Here is a 24,860-nt window from a genome sequence, read left to right as displayed (position 1 = left end):
ACAGTAAGATTGATCCAAGATGGCAGCGCGACTCAGCTTGCAGCTGCCATTCCAGAACTGATTATCTGTTATTTGTGAAGTGGAGTGCCATGCACAATCATAATCGATTGAAAACGGACATGGGAGCACGGAGGAACATCGGGAAATTCCAGGAAGACCTTCTTCGTTGCTGCTGCTGCTGTGAGGTCCGGGACTCTGCTGGGAAGAACAGGCCCCCAGTCCTCGGGATCGCATTGCCGATGGCCATTGGCGGGGCCGTTCTTAATACGCTCGGCAGAGGATGGTGCTTGGAGAAGCTGTGCCGAAGGGGATGGTCGTCGGCTCGGAGGTTCGCCGGACTCGGAGTCTGCTGCGGTCAGGTCGCTTTTGGTGTGTGCTGCGTCTGCGAAGCTGAGTCCGGCAGCGCCGTGGGTGCCGCCGGCGTGGGATGGCGAGTCTGTTGGGACCCTGGGGACTTGTGGAAACTGTGTGGTAATTTCTTTTGAACTTATAGTCCTTTAGCATCTTTGGACTATTTTTACTGTGCCCATGGTCTGTTTTTTTTTTATCAATTATGCTATTGTTTGCACTGTTGTAACTATATGTTGTAATCATGTGGTTTTTGTGCAGGTCTTGTAGCTTTAGTTTTTGGTCTTGTTTTTGTTTGGTGGATTTGGTGCTCCTTTCCGGGGAACGCGCTAAGACGGTAGCGCAATATTAATACGCAGCAGCCTCTCTGGACTCTGGATTGGGGATTGCCAAACATTATGTGGATTTTCTGGTGTAGTCTGTTTTGTCATATGCTTTTATGATATCATTCTGGGGGAACGTTGTCTCATTTTTTAACTGCATTGCATTTGTGGTTTCTAAATGACAATAAACTGAATCTGAATCTGAAATGAATAACATCATTCTGTGTGCAAAGTATTATGGGTCTTAACAAACCTTGTTGAATATTTCGAAAATAACAATCAGTGGACAAAGGGTGTAGGCTAATGTTCCCCAACTAAATTGACAGCATTATTTGATGAGGTACTAAGTTTGGAATGTACAGCTTTAAAATAAATTGCTCCTTGAAACAATGAGCTTTACACATTAAATATGAAAAGCAAGGAAATTATTTTGCATTTGTAAGGTAAGTATTTTGTTACAAATGTGATAATGCATGTAATTTGGTACATTACAGCAGATAAATCAAGTTGTTTTAAAGGAATAACAAGCAAGATAGACATAGGAGAATTGGTTGATGTATTTGGATTTTCAGAAGGCCTATGACAAGGTGCCAAACATGAGGCTGCTTAACAAGCTATGAACCCATCGTATTACAGGGAAAATTCTAGCATGGATAAAGCACTGGCTGATCACAGGAGGCAGAGTGGGATTAAAGGGAGCCTTTTCTGGTTAGCTGCCAGTGACAAGTGGTGTTCCACAGGGTGTGTTGCGACTGATTCTTTTTACATTATATGTCAATGATTTGGATGATGGAATTGATGCCTTTGTTGCAAAGTTTGCAGACGATACGAACGTAGGTAGTTCTAAGGAAATAGAGAGACTACAGAATGACTTTGCCAGATTAGGAGAATGGGCAAAGAAGTAGCAGATGGAATACAGTGTTGGGAAGTATATGGCCATGCACTTTGGTAGCAGAAATGAAAGGGTTGACTATTTTCTAAATGGAGACACAGTACAAAAAAATTGAAGAGCAAGGAAACTTGTAAGTCCTTGTGCAGGATTCCATCAAGGTTAATTTGCAGGTTGAGTCTGTGGTGAGGAAGGCAAATGTGATATTAGCATTCATTTCAAGAAGAATAGAATGTAAAAGCAAGGATGTAATGTTGAAACTTTATGAAGCACTGGTGAAGCCTCACTTGGAGTATTTCCCCTTATCTTAGAAATGATGTGCTAAAACTGGGGAGGGTTCAAAGGAGGTTCATGAAAATGATTCCAGGTTTGAATGGCTTGTCATATGAAGAGGATTTGATGGCTGTGGGCCTATATTCACTGGAACTCAGAAGAATGAGGGGTGACCTCATTTAAACCTATCAAGTGAAAGGCTTTGACAGAGTGGATGTGGAGAGGATGTTTCCAGAGAATGCAGTATTTTCGAGCATTGCCTTTTTAGAATGGAGATGAGGAGGAATTTCTTTAGCCAGAGAGTGGTGAATCTGTGGAATTCATTGCTACAGGAAGCTGTGGAGGCCAAGTCTGCATGTACATATAAGGCAGAGGTTAATAGATTCTTGATTGGTCAGACAATGAAGGGATATGGAGAGAAGGCAGGAGATTGAGGCTGAGGAAAAATGGACCAACCATGATGAAATAGTGGAACAGATTCTAAAGGCCAAATGGCCTAACTCTGCTCCTATGTATTTTGGTCTCAATAAAAGGGGATGGTGAAGTTTAATATGATAACATCACACAAGGAAGCAAGTACAGTTGGCCCTCGTTTTTCGAATGTTCGCTTTATGACAGCTCGCTGTTACGAAACACCTACATTAGTACCTGCTTTCACTAACCAAAGAGGATTTTCACTTTTACAAGAAAAAGACGCCTGCTTTATACGTGTGTTACCTCGAGAAAGACTACCATAACCATGAAGCCTTGTGTGGGCAGTTGTACGCGCATGCGTGTATGTGCGTAGGTGTGTACGTGCTGATTTTTTTCTCCACATCGATTTTGGCTCACTGTCTTCCCGATTTTGATAAGTGAAACTACACCGTACATACAATATTTTTATTTTATATAGGCTGTATATTTATCATATCATTCGTTTTTACTATATGCTCGTGTTATTTTAGGTTTTATGTGTTATTTGGTTTGATTTGGTACGTTATTTTTTGGGTCTGAGAACGCTCAAAAATTTTCCCCATATAAATTAATGGTAATTGCTTCTTCGCTTTACGACATTTTGGCTTACAAACGGTTTCATAGGAATGCTCTACCTTCAGATAGCAGGGGAAACCTGTACCAAAGAAAATTGGAGCTTTTTCCATCAATGCTGATGATTTAAGCGAATATAGTGGAGGGCTTTACAAATCTGATTTAAACTGGTAACTCAAGGAAGATGCAATGCATCAAGATAGTTATTCTTACTCTTTTCCTTGGATAAGATCTCTTCTCACTTCGACCCCGATGTCTTCCATTGCAAACATTAGACTCAGAAGAGGAATTGGACTCCATTTGCTGGTCTCTCTCAATCTCCAGTGACTCAAAGAGTTCAATGACCTGTGACTTCCTACAAGGAAACAATGGGAACTTATCACATAACTCATCCATAAGAATTTAGACGAAGAAGTACTACAGCTTTTAAGTAATTCAATGTGATTTTGGCTACAATGATATGCAGCACGGTGGGAGTATTAGAAACACTGACAAGAGAACAATACTGTATGATTTTGTCTGTGCTACATATAATAAAAGCCACAAGAAAGACCGGTCTTATTTGACATCTAAAGCTGTTAGTTAATGCCTTGGAATATAACTGTTTATAAACAACTATAATAGTATTATTTTTATTTAGATCTTGCAATGATTTTCTTTCCAAAATGCAAATGATCTGCTCATCTCAGAATATCAAAGTATTTAAAGTTAAAAACAGATAAGATAAAGAATGAATAACGAATAATATACTATGCTAGAAGCACATTTTCTTTGGCTATTTTGCAGTAGATGTGGAAACAGTAGAGAACAGTAAAGATTTCAGAATTAAGCAGACTTGATTCAACAGCTGCTTGTGAATCCACGAGTCATTTTAATAGTTGCTTTGCCTGGCTACTATACATTTCATTGACAAAATGTGTATTAAAATAGCTTGCAAATCCAGTACAAATTTTACTTCCCCTTTGTCGTTACACAATCATCATTAGTTCTAAAATGCAATACCTCCAGTGTTAGTTGAAATTATTAAATATAAATATATGCAAGATGAACAGCATAAGACAGCATAAACTTACTTGATTTCAGACCACGTAAAATATTACCACTGTTAAGAATAATACACTGTGTACTCAGCCAGTACAAAAATGTGGTTACTGATTAATAGACACTGTGTTTTGACTGTAAGAAGGGTAAACTGAAAAATCTGGAGAGGGAACAAGCTACAGTACTGTGAGGTCCTGAGAGGAACATTAGGTACATAATTATTCATTGAATCTTAAGAAGCAATTTTTCTTCTTGTGCTTGCATCTCTCTCAGACTAGATCATTTACTGTTGCTCCTATTCCGTCTTTTCATTGGTGAGCCCATTTAATTGCATTCTCATGTAACTTCACTGTAATTCTTACATTCCTTTAAGTATTTAAAACTGGATTTGCTTCAGATGTCTTTGTAGAGCATTTATGTTCAATCCAACTTCATATTTTCACGTTATCCTTAATTTACCCACAGTGGTAACTTTTTCAACTTTGCAAGATCTGAGATTTTCAAGGCATATTTGACAAAAATGCACTTTTTCACTCATCATCCTTCATTGACTCGGATCCCAACACCTAACTGAAGTGTCTACATCAAGTGGCCAGTGCAGCATTCAATCAGATATGATATAACTGAAGATTTAAAAAACGGTAATACATTTTCAAGGACCAGACTCTGTTTACAGAGTTAAATACCACAATTTCACAATTTACGATTATGCCAGTTTGTTTAAATGGAAAGAACAGCAACTGCGTTGTTGATCTAGAGGGATTACAATGAGGTATCCAATAACTTAAATTTAGAGCAGCTGCTTTTGGAACATGTTCACCTGCATTTGATCAGTGGGTTAACAGGAGAGCTGAGAAAGTCGATGTGATCTCCTGTAATCATCATTAGTTATTTTTTGCACTAAACAGCTAGTTGCTGAAATCTCCTAAGCAGTCCATGTATATATAGGCTGGTGTAATGAGACAGTTAGAAAGACATCTTTTTACTTGGAATGGAGTTGTCTGTTCACAGTACACATAAGAAGCAAGCTTGTTAATTAGAAAAATAAATAAAGCATAAAGTCTTGATTCATGAGGTCCATGAGGCTTTGAAGTATACAGATATAAGCCATTAAGCCAATATGATAATTTGTTATTGTTTCCAAAGATGAGCAAAACCATTTTGGTTGGCAAAGTCTTGAATGATGAGAATTTCAGAAACAAGTGAGGCTAGTTCAGTGGAAACATAAAATCCTCCCTTTATATCTGTCATTAAGAGCTAATTATTTTAGAATTGTAGCTGACTGGTATGTGTAGATTTAAAAAGCACCAGCTTTCTTGATTATATAAGTGTGAACAGTGAGTTAACTTATCGGACTTCTGTCCTCGGACTGGATCACAATTAATGCCAAGGACACGTAAGAGTCTCCAGGCCAGTCATCGTAAATCGGAGTCATCAACGAGCAGAAGTGTGTGTGACTTGCTACTGTATTAATTATTCCATACTCTGTTTTAGACTTGTTGTGTTAATCCTTGGCATCACTTAGCAGAAGACCATTGGGTTTGTTCTTTTATCAATTATTTTACATATTGGTTTAGACTTTGTGTTTTATATTAATATCTTTTGTTTCTTTTTCCATATCATTAGACTCTGATAAAATACCCTGCAGCACTTTAGAGTGTTCCTTCTCCCTCATTGATCCGAATCCTTGAAGCCTGCTTATGTAGGCTGACCTCCTGGCAAAAGCATAACAGTGTACTAATCTTAACTGGCAGTGAAACGAAAACAAGTCAAATCATTTATTGTAAAATGAAGTTTTGATTTTTTTGACAAGAAGCAGGCAGAATCACTCTTCTAGAATCTGCAATCAAATGGATGCGTGGCAGAGGGCGGGTGACAATGCTGGACACACAGCTAAGAGCAAATTATCGGCAACACCTGCAAAAGAGCACTGGACAATCAGAAATGGATCAGAAAAAGGAAAAACATCAGTAAATCATTAACTGTCTCCACTGGAGGTAATTCAAATATCACCTGTGCATGCCAGTCTATGATAAATGTTTCTTTAATATTAAATCAAAAGAAGAACTTAAATAGTAACCAGTTAAATGCAGGCCATAACTAGACTATCTGTGCTATTGTCAAGGTGGTTGTCAAGCAGGAAACGCTAACATTCTTTTCACTTCCAGACGACATTTTCCCATTCCGCCACTTGTTCTCTCTCCATTTTACATTCATGTCTTTCATCAGATTTTCCATTTGTTCATCTTTCATTTCCATCTGTCCATGTGTACCTCCCACCTTCATCCATATCAATCTCTTCTTTTTCTTTTACTTATTTTCCACTTCCCACCATTTTGTTCATTTTTGTCCTGGTCCTTTCTGATATTGAATGAAACAGATTAGGAATTTATCCTTGATTACCCACCCCAAGCATCTAAAACAGCAGCAGTTGTAAGATCTACTGTAGGAAGGATCTGACTGGGACAGCCCCTCACACCACCAGCCTACTGAATCGTCAGTGAAATGATGGAAAGTATCATCAATAACACTATTAATCAGCAGCCATTTCCAAAAACCTGCTCACTAATGCCCATTTTCAAAGTTCAAAGTAAATTTATTATCAAAGTACGTATATGTCATCATATACTCCCTGAGATTTATTTTCTTTTGGGCATTTACAGCAGACATGAAGAAACATAATGGAAATTTCAGACAAAGATAAAGTGAATCTATAAGTTGTACCTCCTTCTCAATGGCAGAAGTGAGAAGAGAGCATGGCCTAGATGGTGAGGGTCCTTGATGGTGAATACTACTTTCTTTAGACAGCACTCCTTGTAGATGTGCACAATGGTAGAGAGGGCTTTTCCTGCAATGGACAGGGCTTTTTATAGATTTTCTGTTGAACGGCATTGCCGTTTCCATACCAGCCAGGATAACCTTCACTGGTTATCTATATAAGTTTATCAGAGTTTCAGATGATATGCCAATTATTTTAAGGAAGTAGAGGCACTGCCATGCCTTCTTTGTAATGGCTCTTGCATTTGGTCTTAGGACAGATCCTCTAAAATTTAAAGTTACTGGCCCTCTCTACCTCTGATTCCCCGATGACTACTGGCTCATGGATCTCTTGTAGTCAATAATCAGCTCTTTGCTTTCGCTGACATCAAGTGAGAGGTTGTTGTTGTGGCACCATTCAACCAGATTTTCAACTCCCTCCTATGTACCGATTTGTCCCCAGTTTTGATTTGGCCAACAACGGTATTGTTAGCAAAGTTGAATATGGCATTGGAGCTATACTTAGCTTCACAGTAATAAGCATAAAGCAAGTAGAGCAGACTACCACCACTGACAACAAAGCCATCAGACAGTGGTCAACATAGAATGTCTTGTAGACACTGCAGGAAGGATCTGACTGGGACAGCCCCTCTCACCACCAGCCAGGCAAGGTCTTGGTGCCTTTTGGCGAGGCCTGGTGATCAGACATTGTGTCAGATGGTCTGGACAGTCTGCAATGTCTACAGGATGTTCCATGCTGACCATTACTGATGGCCTTGTGGTCAAAGGTGTTTGGAAGAACTTTTCAATGAAGGATAGGTAATATGGCACTGCCCAGCTGACTGGGACTTGTGCAGCAACAGGGCCAAATACATCCTTCACAACACCAGGGACAGGTAGAATTTTGGTACATAGTGGTACTTGGTGCCCACTCATTTAGTTCCACGCACAGCCTGATGCAGCCATACACAACAGTGCTCATCAGGGTGAGGACGACATTGGGTATGTTTTTGTCCCCACAGTCTAGGGACTTGTGCATTGTGACCCACCTGACCCATTCTATTTGGTTCCTGGATGAACCTGCAGACAGCTCGGTAATTCCTAAGCTGGACGCTTGTGCCAAGTACAGCAGCCTGAGAACACCTCACACGTCATGACCAGGTTCTTCCCAGTTACTGACAAAAAGTAGCCTTCTCACAGCCCCAGTTTCTGTTTAACCTTCCCAGTCAGCTCCCTGCTGCATACTTCGGTCCCTCCGAACCAAATCCTCAGCACCTTCATGTAATTGGACCTGACAGTGAAGAGGACACTGGATCGGCTGGGCCAGTTGCTGACAAGCATGGCCTTGCTTTGTAGTTATCCCTGGCCTCTGATGCTATCAATATGCAAACTGACGTTGGATCTGAGCAGAAGATGGCAACGTTGTCTATGTACGGGGAGTCTTTCCACTGTCTGACAGTGTCACTCATTTTATGCTCTCGTCTTTCCTGATGGCTTTGGCAAAAGGTTCCATACAGCACACAAACGAGAATAGGGAGAGTGGGCAACCCTGCCTGACCTAAAAACTGTTTCCCACCCATTGACGGATGTCTGTGTAGAGCAGTTGGGTCAAATTCCTGATTCTCTCCCCACATTCTATTTTAGTGCCTCATCCATCATGTACATGTGTGATATCCTGTCAAAGGTTTTCTCTGGGTCTAAGTTGACGAGACGGCCATTCATTCCCTGACCAACCACCCTGCACATAGGCGATAGTGTCTCTCAGCAGCACAAGGCTGTCAAAGATCTTCCAACCTTCCTGCGAGGTACAGCACAGGTTTGGTCTAGGCAGATCACCTGTCCCAGAACAGACTTGACCCTGTTGGCGATAGCCTTGGGCAGGATCTTATAGTCTACATTCAAGAGCTTAACAGGTCTCCAATTCTTCATGTCACCCCTTTCCCCCTTTTGCTTGTGTATGAGGGTAATAATGTCCTTCATCATGGAGTCCAAAATGCTGCCAGCTAGCAGCACAGCATTGCACACTTCCAGCAGTCATGGGCTCATCCAGTCCCACAGAGCTGAGTACAACTCAGCCAGCAAGCCATCGCTTCCAACAGGTTTAATCAAATTAAAGGAATGGATGGAGCCAGTCAGCTTCTCCAGGGTTAGTGGCCGGTCCAGACTCTTCCTGCTTGCTGTCGTCTAACACCTCTGTGATAGAAGACAGGAAGTTCTGGGAGGCTGTGGTGCTTGTGGATTTTCTGACATACAGGCTGGCATAGTAGGATCTACAGATGCTCATCATGTCCATTTGTGAGGATCCTGCTGAGCCCTTCTCTTCTTAAGGCTGTGGATCATAGAGCGCCCCCTGAAAACCTTATGGAAGGAGAAATGTGAGCACATCCCATCCTGTTCCATGGTGCGCATTGTGGATCTGAAGATGATATTGGAGCATTTTGCAGCGAAGTTCTGGGCTTGCCAGCTTTTTACCTCTCATAATTCCTCCCTCACATCCACCATTTTTGATTACAGAAGGAGAACCTGTTGCAACTCTGTCTGAAGTTTACACAGTTTCCTCTGAGCCTGCCTTACTTTCTGAAACTCGCTGATGAAGAATCTCTTGATGTCCACAACCTTGGCCACTTCCCACCATCAAATAGGGGAATCAAAGAAGGGCTTCAAAGTTCTCCAACCTGTGTATTCCTTCTCTCGTTCTTTAATGTTCTCTGGGGTCAGCAGTTTAACATTCAGCTTCCATGTCTCTCTGCCTGCTTTCTGGTCCTCCTGTAGGTGACAGGAGGCTCACAGAAAGTAGTGGTCAGATAAGAACTCCAGCACGACATCAGTGTATCCAAACGTGATGTGCTCTGATATGAAGAGAAAGTCAATCTGGGAGCGGGTTGAGGAGGCTTATCATGACCAGGTGGGTTGTGGCTGTGTTCTTCCTGGAGGCATCTCACAGCTTGGTTATTTTAACCAGTCCCATCACGAATCTGGAGGTGCTGTCGACACTAACGGTTTGTCCAGCCTCACTGATAATGTGGTTGAAGTCACCATCCAGAAAGACCAATTGGGACGTCACAGTAACGATGAGTGCTGCTCAAGGACGGCCAGCCATTTGCTCCGCATGGGTGAGGTGCACATTGATTAGCTGAGTGGAGTATTTCAGTTTATTACTTCTGCCACAAGGAGACACTACACCACAACCTCTTTGAATTAGGTGTTTGAGAAGTTGCCTCCCTCAGCTGGAAGCATGAGGGAGGCACTGCCCCCTGATCACACAGACAAACAAACCCTAGGGCCACTACTGGGACCACTTCTGGTAGTTGTTGAAGTGTAGTGGTCCACAATCCTGCAGTAAAGACATGTTGGCCTTGACCTTGGCCAGGTACTGTAAGGCACTGATGCATCGCACCGTTCTCTTTACAATGTGCAGGTTCACAGATGCCAGTTTAAAGTCCATGGTTAGTTCAAGGCACAGTTCTTCTCCTGTTCGCTCAGCCTGAGCCATTATTCCCATGGCCTTCATGAATGCAGGCTCTGGTACTGAGGATAATCCTACATCAGGTGTGGTGATGCTAGTGGTGTGACAGGGGAGGGGGTGGGAAGAAAGCCTGGTCACTGGTTCAAGTACCGATGATAATCTTCCCCTGGGTGTGGTGATGTTCGTGGTGTGATTGGGTGCGGAGCCACTGGTTCAAGCACTGAGGATAATCCACCCCCAGGCATGGTGTTGCTGGTGGTGTGACTGGGGGGAGGTTGGTCACTGGTTCAGGTACTGAGGATAATCCACCCCCAGGCGTGGTGTTGCTGGTGGTGTGACTGGGGGGAGGTTGGTCACTGGTTCAGGTACTGAGGATAATCCACCCCCAGGCGTGGTGTTGCTGGTGGTGTGACTGGGGGGAGGTTGGTCACTGGTTCAGGTACTGAGGATAATCCACCCCCAGGCGTGGTGTTGCTGGTGGTGTGACTGGGGGGAGGTTGGTCACTGGTTCAGGTACTGAGGATAATCCACCCCCAGGCGTGGTGTTGCTGGTGGTGTGACTGGGGGGAGGTTGGTCACTGGTTCAGGTACTGAGGATAATCCACCCCCAGGCGTGGTGTTGCTGGTGGTGTGACTGGGGGGAGGTTGGTCACTGGTTCAGGTACTGAGGATAATCCACCCCCAGGCGTGGTGTTACTGGGGGGAGGTTGGTCACTGGTTCAGGTACTGAGGATAATCCACCCCCAGGCGTGGTGTTGCTGGTGGTGTGACTGGGGGGAGGTTGGTCACTGGTTCAAGTACTGAGGATAATCCACCCCCAGGCGTGGTGTTGCTGGTGGTGTGACTGGGGGGAGGTTGGTCACTGGTTCTCCTCCAACGTCCTGCATTGGTTACCAGCACCTTCCAAACCGCTGATCTGGGGTACGCTGGATGCAGGTCTGCTCACAGTCACAGTCCCTATTTTAGTGCTGGCCATAACCTTTATTCTGGTGGTGGGTGGGTCAGTGTTTGCCCAGCTCCCTCTCCTGTTGTCTGTACATCGGAGCTGGCATGTTTTGGATAGCCTCTGAGAGGTGACCCCTCTCCACAAAGGATGTAGCATTTGCTCTTCTGGCAGTCCTTTGCCTGGTGGCCTTTCTGTTTGCAGTTCTTGCAGATCACTGCACTACATTGGGTCATGACATGTCCATTCTAGCCAGGTGTTGTTTATGGAAAAGGGTGTTAGATTGACTTCCCAATCAGCATGAGGATCCACCCCTATGTCAGTAGGTTCAGCTCTTTTCAGCCTCTTGATCACGGCAAGTCCACAACAATACTACACTTGGTCTTAGCCAAGTGGCCAAGAGGCGTATTCTTTCAGATCCTCTGATGAATCCTCAGTCCACTGATTAAAAGCACTCCTGTAGCCACTCCTCTGCCTCCCCTGACCCATCTCTGTTGTCCTTACCTCTGGTACCTTGCTCTTTTTGGATTAAACTGTTGTTTTCCTCGTAGTTTAACTTCATATGCTTGTTTGTACTCTTACATAGTACACGCAATTGTTCAGTGTGTTTCCTAGAGTTATTCTGTAAATTTACTTAAATAGGGACAATGGAACTTATGCTAATTAGCAAATTGATATAGGATGGCCAAACTATGCTGGATTTGGTTTCTTTATCTCCCTCTCCATCTCATGCTTCATCTTTTTTCTTCTCGTTTCGCTCTTGTAGCGATTAGTAAACGATCTTAAGCAACAATTTTTATGCCTCAGTCTTAACTTCCAAAGAACCTCAGATCAAAAACAAAAGTATCCAACACTCTCCAGCCTCAACCTGCATGTAGGTAAGAAGAGGACAGTCAGATAGATAATTTATTGATCCCAAATAAAATTACAGTGCCACAGTAGCATTACAAGTGCACAGATATACAAATATTAGAGGAGAAGTAAGAAAGAAACATTGAAACCCTACAGCACAATACAGGCCCTTCAGCCCACAAAGCTGTGCCGAACATGTCCCTACCTTAGAAATTACTAGGCTTACCTATAGCCCTCTATTTTACTAAGTTCCATGTACCTATCTAAAAGCCTCTTAAAAGACCCTATCTTATCTGCCTCCATCACCATTGCCAGCAGCCCATTCCACGCACTCACCACTCTCTGCGTAAAAAACTTACCCCTGACGTCTCCTCTATACCTACTCCACAGCACCTTAAACCTGTGTCTTCTTGTGGCAACCATTTCAGCCCTGGGAAAAAGCCTCTGACTATCCACACGATCAATACCTCTCATCATCTTGTATACCTCTATCAGGTCACCTCTCATCCTCCTTCACTCCAAGGAGAAAAGGCTGAGTTCACTCAACCTGTTCTCATAAGACATGCTCCCCAATCCAGGCAACATCCTTGTAAATCTCCTCTGCACCCTTTCTATGGCTTCCATATCCTTCCTGTAGTGAGGCAACCAGAACTGAGCACAGTACTCCAAGTGGGGTCTGACCAGGGTCCTATATAGCTGCAACATTACCTCTCGGCTCCTAACTTCAATTCCACAATTGATGAAGGTCAATACACCATACGCCTTCTTAACCACAGAATTAAAAAAATTACCTCAAACTTGATCAGATTTCCAAAAATGCAGTCTAGGAATAGAACAGTAGGCATTCTTGATGGTAGTATAGCAGTGACTGAATGTTGTTCGGACCCCTGGTGCTGTAAATGATATGCTGATTAATTGGGCAGAGATTTCTTCAAGCTAGCTCGATTGAAGTCCCCTTCAAGGATGTGAAAGTCATTGGAGTAGACTGTTTCTTGTTTGCTATTCACTGTATTGAATAACGAGTGCTTGATTAACATCTGTATTTGCCAGCATGAACAGCTGAGAGCTCTCTTGCTAAGTAGAACAGTAGACACTTAGATGTCCTAGGTCAGGAGAACAGGACTGTGACAAGATAGCTACGTCTCAGCACCACTAAGAGTTTATCATGAAAGACAGACCCCCACCTCCTGCCTTCCTCAAATGTTCTGCAGTTCAATCCATCCAACAGATGAAGAATCTGCTGGGTGGGATCACCCCATCCAGTGCAGGTCGTGTCTCAGTAAAACATAGGGGGCAGCAATCCCTCTTTTCCCTCTGTTATAGCCATCCTGTCCTTAGGTCCTCTTGTCTTCCAGTGACTGTACATTTGCCAATAGAATGCTGGGAAGAAGCAGCTTCATACCACGATGCTTTAGTCTAGCTCTCTTCTGGTGATGGCCAACCTACATTCCTGAGAGTCAAGTCTGCCAAATACTTCAGGAGATCGTAAAATTACTTGTTCGTTTAGACAGTTCAAAAGTATCTTACTTAAAGGGAAATTACAAGCTGCAGATTGCAGTTCAGAAGTATATCTCGGTTTGTGAGCTGCCTACAAAATGTCGCCATGTATCAGCAGTGCCATCTTGTCCATTTACTAAGGTCACTTGGTTTCAGACCTCATCTTACTCTTAATCCAAATATGGACTGAAAAGGTGACATCCAGACAGAAGGCAAGGTTGATTGTGACATCACAGCAGCATCTGATGGTATCAGGAGGCCTTGGAAAACTGAATTCACTGAGCATCCAAGAGAAAAAAAACACCAGTGATCACAGTCGTTCTTTACAAAACAGAAGCTGATTCTAGCTGTTGGTAGTCAATCATCCCAGCCTCAAGATAGTGCTTCTTAAGACAGTGTCTTATGCCTAGATACTTTGCTTTATTCTTTTAAATCTTTTTATTAATTTTAAGAAAAACATAAGTGAAATATGAATACAAAACGTTTGAGAGTACATAATTAATAGTTTAAATAGACAATCAGATATGTAATAATCAATATATAAGGCCTCCCAAACTCATAGCATTAATATAAAAGAATCGAAAAAGAGAAAAAAAAAACCCCAAAAAAACTAAAAGAAAACTTAAAAAAAAACTAACCAACATGGGCAATTGCATAATGTTAAATACATACAGTAGTGCCGATAACTCCGAACCTCCATCCAAATAATTAAGGATAATAACAGTAAGGTTTAGGATCAGACCATTTAATTCATATGAAAATGTTGAATAAATGGTCTCCAAGTTTCCTCAAATTTAACTGAAGAATCAAAAACCACACTTCTAATTTTTTCTAAACTCAGACAAGAAATAGTTTGAGAAAACCACTGAAATACAGTTGGAGAGTTAATTTCTTTCCAATTCAGTAAAATAGATCTTCTAGCCATTAATGTAACAAATGCAATCATTCGTTGAGATGAAGCGGATAGATGATTATTATCTATCATTGGTAAACCAAAAATTGCAGTAAAAGGATGCGGTTGGAAATTGATATTTAAAACTCTTGAAATAATATTAAAAATATCTTTCCAATAATTTTGTAAACAAGGACAAGACCAAAACATATGAGTCAATGAAGCAACATCAGAATGACATCTGTCACAGGTTGAATTAACATAAGAATAAAATCGAGCAAGTTTATCTTTAGACATGTGAGCTCTATGTACAACCTTAAATTGTAATAGGGCATGTTTAGCACAAATAGAGGACGAATTTACTAATGATAAAAAATTTTCCCATTGCTCAGTAGATATAGGACAATGCAATTCTTCTTGCCATTCCTTCTTAATTTTTTCTGATACATCTGGCTGTACACTCATAATCATATTATAAATGATAGCTACTAAACCCTTTTGACAAGGATTGAGGGCTAAAATTCTTTCTGTAATGTCCAATGGACATTCTTTCGAAAAAGACTTTAATTCATTATACAGAAAATTTCTGACTTGCAAATATCTAAAAAAATGGGTTTTAGGTAAATTATATTTATTAGATAGCTGTTCAAAGGACATAATGTTATCATCCAAAAACAGATCACGAAAACATGTTATACCTTTTGTTTTCCATAAAAGAAAAGCTTGATCTATAGATGAAGGCCGAAAGAAGTAGTTAGATATTATAGGACATGACAGCATAAACTTATTCAAGCCAAAAAATTTACGAAATTGAAACCAAATTCGTAATGTATACTTGACTATGGGATTAGTTATCTGTTTATTCATTTTGAATAACGAAAAAGGAAGTGAAGATCCTAAGATTGAGATCAGTGAAAAATCTTGCACAGATTTACATTCCAAATTTACCCATTGTGGGCAAGCAGCTGTAGTCGATTCTTGTGTCCAGAATATTAAATACCGTATATTAACTGCCCAATAGTAAAATCTTAAGTTTGGTAGAGCCAAGCCGCCCTCTTTCTTAGGCTTCTGTAAATATTTTTTGCCTAATCTAGGATTTTTGTTCTGCCACAAATACGAAGATATTTTAGAGTCAACCATATCAAAAAAAGATTTAGGAATAAAAATTGGTAATGCTTGAAATAAATATAAAAATTTAGGTAGTATCATCATCTTAATGGCATTAACTCTGCCTACCAAAGACAAAGATAATGGAGACCACCTATTAGCAAGTTGCTTAATTTGATCGATTAAAGGTAGAAAATTAATTTTAAATAAATCTTTATGTTTTTTAGTAATTTTAATACCTAAATAAGTAAAATAATCTGTAACAATTCTATATGGTACATGATTATAAATTGGAACATGCATATTTAATGGAAATAGTTCACTCTTATTAAAATTCAATTTATAACCAGAAAAGTTACTAAATTGAGCGAGCAAAGAAGAAATAGCAGGAATAGATCTTTCAGGGTCAGATATATATAATAACAAGTCATCCGCATATAATGATACCTTATACGTCGTCTCCCCACGGGTAATACCGAAAATATTGGGTGATTCACGAATAGCTATAGCCAAGGGTTCTAAAGCAATGTCAAATAATAAAGGACTTAAAGGACAACCTTGCCTTGTACCACGAAATAGCTGAAAAAAAGGGGATCTTTGATTATTGGTAAAAACCGAAGCTAAGGGTTTATGGTATATTAATTTAATCCATGATATAAATTTTGAACTAAAATTAAAATGTTGCATTGTATTAAATAAATATGGCCATTCGACTCTATCAAATGCTTTTTCGGCATCTAAAGAAATGACACATTCTGGTATTTTAGATGAAGAGGTATAAATAATATTAATTAATTTTCTAATGTTAAAAGATGAATAGCGATTTTTAATGAATCCAGTCTGATCTTCAGAAATAATTCGAGGTAATATATTTTCTAATCTAATAGCCAAAATTTTACTAAAAATCTTAAAATCCATATTCAACAAGGAGATAGGCCGATAGAATGCGCATTCAGTAGGGTCTTTATCTTTTTTAAGAATTAAAGAAATAGAAGCTTCATAAAAAGATTGTGGTAGTTTACCTATACTTAATGCATCTTTAAAAATTTTACAAAGCCAAGGAGAAAGTATGGAAGAAAAAGATTTTAAAAATTCTGTAGAAAAACCATCTGGACCCGAAGCTTTACCCGAATTCATTGAAAAAATAGCCTTTTCTATTTCAGATTCCGTAATAGGTGTATCCAAAAATACACTATCCTCAACAGTTACTTTTGGAATATTCAATTTCCTTAAAAATTCATTTATTATAGAAGAGTCCTTAGTACATTCTGATTGATATAAGGAATTATAAAAATCTTGAAAGGCTTTATTTATCTCTTTGTGATCGATCGTCAAAGTACCATCTTGTTTACGAATCCTAGTAATCTGTCGTTTATCCGAAACAATTTTCAATTGGTTAGCTAGTAGTTTGCCAGACTTATCTCCATATATATAGAATTGTGCTTTTGATTTAATTAACTGACTTTCAATCGAGGAGGATAATAGTAAGCTATGCTCCATTTGAAGTTCCACTCTTTCTTTATAAAGTTCTTTGCTAGGGGTCATTGAATAAATCTTGTCAATTGCTTTGATTTTATCAACTAGTGTTAATATTTTAGAATTAGTTCGTTTCCTAACTCCAGCAGAATATGAAATAATCTGTCCACGAATATATGCCTTAAAAGTATCCCACAAAGTTCCACTAGAGATCTCTGCTGTAAAATTTGTTGAGAAAAACAAATCAATTTGCTGTTTAATAAAGTTGACAAAGTCAGAATCCTGCAATAAAACAGGATTAAACCTCCAACCTTTAGTATTAATATATGAATCCGTCATCTTAATAGATAACTTCAAAGGCGCATGATCAGATATGGTAATAGAGTCATATTTACAATCCATAACATCTGTAAGTAAATGGTGATCAATGAAAAAGTAATCAATTCTTCAGTAATTATGGTAAACATGGGAAAAGTATGAAAACTCTTTGTCGTTAGGGTGTAAAAAACGCCAAATTTCACAAATAGCTGAATGAGAGAAGCCGATTTATTCGGAAGAGTTTGGGTGGGCTTGGATCTATCCATCAAAGGGTTTAAACAACAGTTAAAATCCCCACCCATTATCAATCTATATTGATTCAAATTAGGAAAGGATGTAAATAAACATTTAAAAAATTCAGGACAATCAGTATTTGGAGCATAAACATTAACTAAAACAACTTTTTGATTAAAAAGTAAACCAGTAATAAGCAAAAATCTACCTTGCGGATCTGAAATTGTTTCATGATGTATAAAAGAAGTTGATGAATCTATAAAAATGGAAACACCTCTTACTTTGGCTTGCGAATTTGAGTGATACTGTTGTTCCTTCCAAAACCTAAACAACGATTGACTATCCACCTTCCTTACATGAGTCTCTTGTACAAAAATAACATTAGCATTCATTCTATGGAATACTTTGAATGTTTTTTTCCGTTTGATCGGATGATTTAAACCATTAGTATTCCAAGAAACAAAGTTAATAGTCCTATCCATATTGACAATATTTATTACAATTAACACATAAGTTTGAAAAAAAAGTGAACTCATGAACCCGGAAGAAGGAAGTAGGTTCAAGGAGAAACCGGAAGTCACGGCACTGCGACCATTTTTGTAGTTTCATATAAGCCCATGAAATAAAACTAAGCAGAAAGCAAGCAAAAAGAAAAGAAAAAAGAAAAATCCCCCTCCCTCCACCCTCAAAACCCCAGGAAAAAAGCCAAAAAGAGGCAAGCAAGCAATCTAATACTAAAATTACCCCCGTGTCTCAAGACGGCAACTCAGACACAACAAAGTTAAAAAAAAATACAAACAACCCACATTATAAGAGAGGGTTGGTATAACAAAAGTTAAAATATAAAATTAGTATTATAAATGTATATAAACAAAAGGGTTAAAAAAGAATTAAAACGATAAAACCCATAAATGACTAATACTGGATTGGTATTTTAAATGAAAGTTTAAAACTTTCAAACACATCAAAACAGATATGACGTTCCAAGCACTAAAGTCTGTCGGGAAGAAGAAACGACATTTTATTTTTAAAAAAATCTTAATATTTAAATGTTAAGAGTACAAAAAAGCGTATATCAGCTTAAAAAGAAAAGCAAAAAGGAGAAAAAAAACCCTAATAAGTTATTTTCAACGCTAATAGATTAATAATATGGAAAAATAATAAAGTCAAAATAAACCGAGTAAAAAGAGCTTTAACCGTATATAAGAAATACATGTAAGTCATACCTAAAAAAAAACCAAACATCATTCTGTAACAGATCCAAATCTATAGGCTAAATTACATTAGTCAGCCCGATAGAATGTCATTGTTCCAGGAAACTTTGAGCATCCGCTAGAGATTTAAACAGCCGAAAAGTTCCGTCCTCAAGAGTGACTCTCAAGTGTGCTGGAAATAACAGCGCTTGCTTGCAGCCTTTCTGGTGAAATTTCGACATAACCGATCTAAAAGCCATTCTTGCCCTTAAGACTTCAGGGCTATAATCTTCCAGAATGCGAAATTTAAACTCTTGATAACTGATCATACCCTTTTTTCGAGCCGCCCGAATCAAACGTTCTTTGGTATGAGGGTAATGGATCCGAACAATTACATGTCGTGGTTTCAAACTTGAATCAGACCGAAAACGGGAGACACGGTGTGCCCGATCGATTACCGGGAGAGAGTCCAGTACCTCTGGACCCAAGACATCCATTAGAAATTTAGAGAAGAAAACGGTAAGATCACCGCTCTCAAATTTTTCCGGAATCCCAATTAATCGAAGATTATGTCTTCGAGAGCAATTTTCCAAATCAGTAATTTTAACTTTATAACGATCCATCTGTTGAGAAGTCGAAGTTTGCTCTTCTTGTATTTTTTCAATTATATGATCTTTCTTGCGAGCTGCTTCTTCAAGAGCCAAAATACTTGCTTGTTGTTTTTATGATTCCAGTGAAAGTGTCTGGAGCTTTTCTTCAACTAGTTTCAAACGCTCATCAAACCGAAAAAACTTTACGGTTATTTTTCTCTCCAGTTCTTCAAATTTGTCTTCTATAAGCTTCACAATTGTTTCTAAAGTTATCGGTTCTTTCGTCTGTTTCGATTCTTTTGCTCTAGACATTTCAGCAAGTTGAGAATAATTCAAATAGTTAAAAAGAAAAATTCTGTATGTTTAGACCCCTTTAGAATAAGTATAAGAAGATCCTTTAAGGGGTGTTTGTAGGTTAAAAAGCCGTAAAAGGTTTGGAGCAAAGCCTAGAAGCCATGAGCGCCATCTTGAGACCTCCTGCTTTATTGATATTCCTTCTATTATATGGTCAGAAGTGAGGATGCTCACTGATGAAACTGTGAGCATTCCTTCACAAATGCAACAGTCCACACGTACACACAGCAAGAGAAAATGTGCAGATGCTGGAAATCTGAGCAACACACACAAAATGCTGGAGGAACTCAGCAGGCCAGGCAGCATCTAGTATAGTCAAAATTTTGCCAAAGGGTTTTGGCCCGAAACGTTGACTGTACTCTTTTCCATTGATGCTGCCTGGCCTGCTGAGTTCCTCCAGCATTTTGTGTGTGATACACACAGCAAGATCTGGACAGTTATTCAGTCACAAGCTGATGAATGACCAGCCCATGACCAACAAAAATCAAATCAACCTTAACCATGTTGCCACTACAATATCATAGGGTCACCATTTACCAGAAACCCAACTGGACCAACCAGAAAATAGTGTGATCACATTAACAGGTGAAAAGATTGCTGAAAGTAGCTCATCTTCTGATGCACCAAAGACCTTCCACTCCAATCAACCCATAATTCAGAAATATAATAAAAAATTCTCCACTTGAACTTAGACTTGTAGATAACTAGTACCCTCCCATCACTATATCATGGTTGCAATATGCAGCACCTTTGTAATGTACAGAATCGGTTATACATCTGTCTCTAAGCCCATCAAATCCATTCGTGTCATCAAATATCTATCTATATTAATTTCTATTTTCAACAGTCGGCCCCAAATCCTCTAGGCTATGGTGTTTCAAGTGTTCCCCATCTTTATTACTTCACCTATGATTTGTCTATATTTAAGGGCAAAGTGCTCAACCCCTTTTTTGTTTCTCGTCTCCATCTGAGAGATTCATCATCTCACCACTCACACCTGAAGCTTTATACCCTGGGTTAATGAGTTGTCATTCCTGCCATCTTTTCAACAACAGCAATAATAATATTCTAATGCCATTTGCTCAGTAACATCCTCAGTTCATCTGTCCTATTTATCAGACTCTTCATGTTGAAATAGATGGAATCCAGCATTTTGTACTCCTATTCTGTATTCCCAATCCCTGCCAAATCAGTTTCAACAGCAGAAGCAAACGTTCCATGCAAGGTCACTGGAATGCTTCTAGTTCAGGTGAAAGCCATGCAGCCTATACAGGCTGCACCTTCCCTAGAACTGATTGAGTGATACAAGAATCTAAAAATGCCTCACCTACAATATATCTTAAGCCAAGCTATCCAGCAATTCCACAGATTTCTGAAAGAGGTCCATATTTTTGTTGTATATTTTTGTGAACCAAGTACATTTTGATTACATTCCTAATTGAAGTGGATTCAATGTTAACATTTTTTTTCTCACCAATTACAATCAGAGCAACATACGTAAAGAGGAAGGTAGACCACAGAGATAATCCACTGTTTAAAGTCAGCTTCCCTGCTTAACCACTGTTCAAAACCTGCATTGCCAGACTAGATCTTAATGCTGTGTATGTACCACAATGCCTCTTCCATTGCTACATTTAAGAATTACAAGTATTTTAACAAAGGGAATGTAGATGTTGTCTTTTTTTGATACTGAGGCCAGCACACCATCACTGCAATGTGGAATTCCAGTAAGATCATGGTGCACTTGTTTCAACCAATGATGTAACTGCTCATCCTTTATGTCTTTCTTATGATCACAAGGACAGTGCTGTATACTAAGAACAGCAAGTACTGCAAGTTTACCTCACTAGTGAATTGCTGGATAGACAGACAGACATACTTTATTGATCCCGAGGGAAATTGGGTTTCGTTACAGTCGCACCAACCAAGAACAGTGTAGAAACATACCAATATAAAACCATAAATTATTAAATAATAATAAGTAAATTATTCCAAGTGGAAATAAGTCCAGGACCAGCCTATTGGCTCAGGGTGTCTGACACTCCGAGGGAGGAGTTGTAAAGTTTGATGGCCACAGGCAGGAATGACTTCCTATACGCTCAGTGTTTAATCTCAGTGGAATGAGTCTCTGGCTGAATGTACTCCTGTGCCTAACCAGTACATTATGGAGTGGATGGGAGACATTGTCCAAGATGGCATGCAACTTGGACAGCATCTTCTTTTCAGACACCACCATCAGAGAGTCCAGTTCCACCCCCACAAACTCACTGACCTTACCAATGAGTTTATTGATTCTGTTGGATCAGAAGAACTGTGCAGAATAGGCTTATTGCATACAATGTTGTCGCCTGCTACAGTTACACAGGGAAGGTGGTGTCAGAAACGGTGCACAGTCTAACAAATGGTGCAAATATTTTATTAAATGTTCTTGTGATCGCAAGACCCTGTTGGACATTGGTAACATAAAATACTCCAAGCCCGGTTCAATGCTGAACCAACGGCGGGAGACCTTCATGGCTACTGTTGTTGTACGGACCAAGACCTTGTACTGCGGCGTCACCTGTTAGAGACATCCGAGGGAGGAGGCATTGAAGGTGATGTGGGAGAGAACAGGGGCACGGTGGGTGCACTGGATATGCTGAGTTGGGTGTTGATCCCTCCTGTTGGTACTGCTCTCCGGGGTTTGTTCCTGGAAGACAAGCTGGTTTGCTTTCTCTTGTGGCTGACACGGCATTACACAGGCTGATCTATAGAACACAGAACAATACAACACAGTACAGGCCCATTGGCCCACAATGTTGTGCTGACACGTAAACCCTGCCTCCCATATATCCCCCCCACCTTAAATTCCTTCATATATCTGTCTAGTAGTCTCTTAAACTTCACTAGTGTATCTGCCTCCACCACTAACTCAGGCAGTCCATTCCACACACAAACCACTCTCTGAGTAAAAAAACCTTGCTCTAATATCCCCTTCCACATCTTTCCTATAGTGAGGCGACCAGAACTGGATACAGTACTCTGTGTGGCCTAACCAGAGTTTTATAGAGCTGCATCATTACCTCGCGACTCTTAAACTCTATCCCTTGACTTATGAAAGCTAACACCACATAAGCTTTCTTAACTACCCTATCTACCTGTGAGGCAACTTTCAGGGATCTGTGGACATGTACCCCCAGATCCCTCTGCTCCTCCACACCACCAAGTATCCTGCCATTTACTTTGTACTCTGTCTTGGAGTTTGTCTTTCCAAAGTGTACCACCTCACGCTTCTCCGGGTTGAACTCCATCTGCCACTTCTCAGCCCACTTCTGCTTCCTATCAATGTCTCTCTGCAATCTTCGACAATCCTCTACACTATCCACAACACCACCAACCTTTGTGTCGTGTGCAAACTTGCCAACCCACCCTTCTACCCCCACATGCAGGTCGTTAATAAAAATCATGAAAAGTAGGGGTCCCAGAACAGATTCTTGTGGGACACCACTAGTCACAACCCTCCAATCTGAATGTACTCCCTCACCACGACCCTCTGCTTTCTGCAGGCAAGCCAATTCTGAATCCACCTGGCCAAACCTCCCTAGATTCCATTCCTTCTGACTTCTGAATAAGCCTACCGTGTGGAACCTTATCAAACGCCTTACTAAAATCCATGTAGATCACATTCACATCCACTGCAGTACCCTCATCTATATGCCTGGTTACCTCCTCAAAGAACTCTATCAGGCTTGTTAGACAAGATCTGCCCTTCACAAAGCCATGCTGACTGTCCCTGATCAGGCCATGATTCTCTAAATGCCCACAGATCCCATCTCTAAGAATCTTTTCCAACAGCTTTCCCACCAGACACAAGGCTCATAGGTCTATAATTACCCGGACTATCCCTACTACCTTTTTTGAACAAGGGGACAACATTCGCCTCCCTCCAATCCACCAGTACCATTCCTGTGGACACCGAGGACATAAAGACCCTAGCCAGAGGCTCAGCAATCTCTTCCCTCGCCTCGTGGAGCAGCCTGGGGAATATTCCATCAGGCCTCGGGGACTTATCCGTCCTAATGTATTTTAACAACTCCAACACTTACTCTCCCCTAATATCAACATGATCCAGAACATCAACCTCACTCATATTGTCCTCATCATCATCATCAAGTTCCCTTTCATTGGTGAATACAGAAGAGAAGTATTCATTGAGGACCTCGCTCACTTTCACAGCCTCCAGGCACATCTTCTCACCTTTATCTCCAATCGGTCCTACTTTCACTCCTGTCATCCTTTTGTTCTTCACATAATTGAAGAATGCCTTGGGGTTTTCCTTTACCCTACTCGCCAAGGCCTTCTTATCAGAATCAGAATCAGAATCAGTCTTTAATCGCCAAGTATTTATGCACATACAAAGAATTTACTTCCGGCAGATGTTGTCTCTCTGCTCATAACAATAATAATGATAAATATAAATGAAAATATAGATTATACATACAGGTAGTGCAATCCAAGTAATAGTTAGCCAACAGTTAACCGGCAGTTAACTGTTCAGCAAAGTGACCACAGTAGGGAAAAAACTTCTCCAATGCCTATTAGTCTTAGTCTGGAGGGATCTGAAGCGCCTACCAGACGGAAGCAGATCAAACAGTCCGTGCGCAGGATGGGAGGAGTCCTTTATGATGTTTCCCGCCCTCTTCTTCAACCTGGAAGAGTACAGGTCCACAATAGAGGGACCTGTATTATGCTCCCTTCTTGCTCTCTTCAGCCCCTTCTTAAGCTTTCTTGCTACCCTATATTCCTCAATAGCCCCATCTAATCCTTGCTTCCTAAACATCATGTATGCTGCCTTCTTCCACCTGACTAGATTTTCCACTTCACTTGTCACCCATGGTTCCTTCACCCTACCATTCTTTATCTTCCTCACCGGGACAAATTTATCCCTAACATCCTGTAAGAGATTGCTAAACATTGACTACATATCCATAGTACACTTCCTTGCAAATACATCATCCCAATTCACACCTGCAAGTTCTAGCCTTATAGCCTCATAACTTGCCCTTCCCCAATTAAAAATTTTCCTCTCCTCTCTGATTCTATCCCTTTGCATGATAATGCTAAAGGCCAGGGAGCAGTGGTCACTGTCCCCCAGATGCTCACCCACTGAGAGATCTGTGACCTGACCCGGTTCGTTACCTAATACTAGATCCAGTATGGCATTCTCCCTAGTCGGCCTGTCAACATACTGTGACAGGAATCTGTACTGGACACACTTAACAAACTCTGCCCCATTTAAACC

General features: G+C 40.4%; 1 protein-coding gene across 8 annotated transcripts in view; it reads right to left on the bottom strand.

Moving 5' to 3' along the window:
* Window positions 1–24,860, bottom strand: part of LOC140735685 (myosin phosphatase Rho-interacting protein-like) — a 307,455-nt gene that overhangs the window by 117,960 nt on the left and 164,635 nt on the right. For all 8 annotated transcript variants that reach the window (XM_073061042.1, XM_073061038.1, XM_073061039.1 and 5 more), the window contains one exon: window positions 3,073–3,214. In XM_073061042.1, the coding sequence (XP_072917143.1) occupies window positions 3,073–3,214 (142 nt within the window). The remainder of the gene's footprint in view (window positions 1–3,072; window positions 3,215–24,860) is intronic.

The sequence above is a fragment of the Hemitrygon akajei genome, chromosome 11, assembly GCF_048418815.1.
Source record: "Hemitrygon akajei chromosome 11, sHemAka1.3, whole genome shotgun sequence".
Taxonomy (NCBI): Eukaryota; Metazoa; Chordata; class Chondrichthyes; order Myliobatiformes; family Dasyatidae; genus Hemitrygon; species Hemitrygon akajei.
The sequence above is the reverse complement of the archived record's forward strand: the minus strand, read 5'-3'. Positions and strand labels throughout refer to the sequence as shown.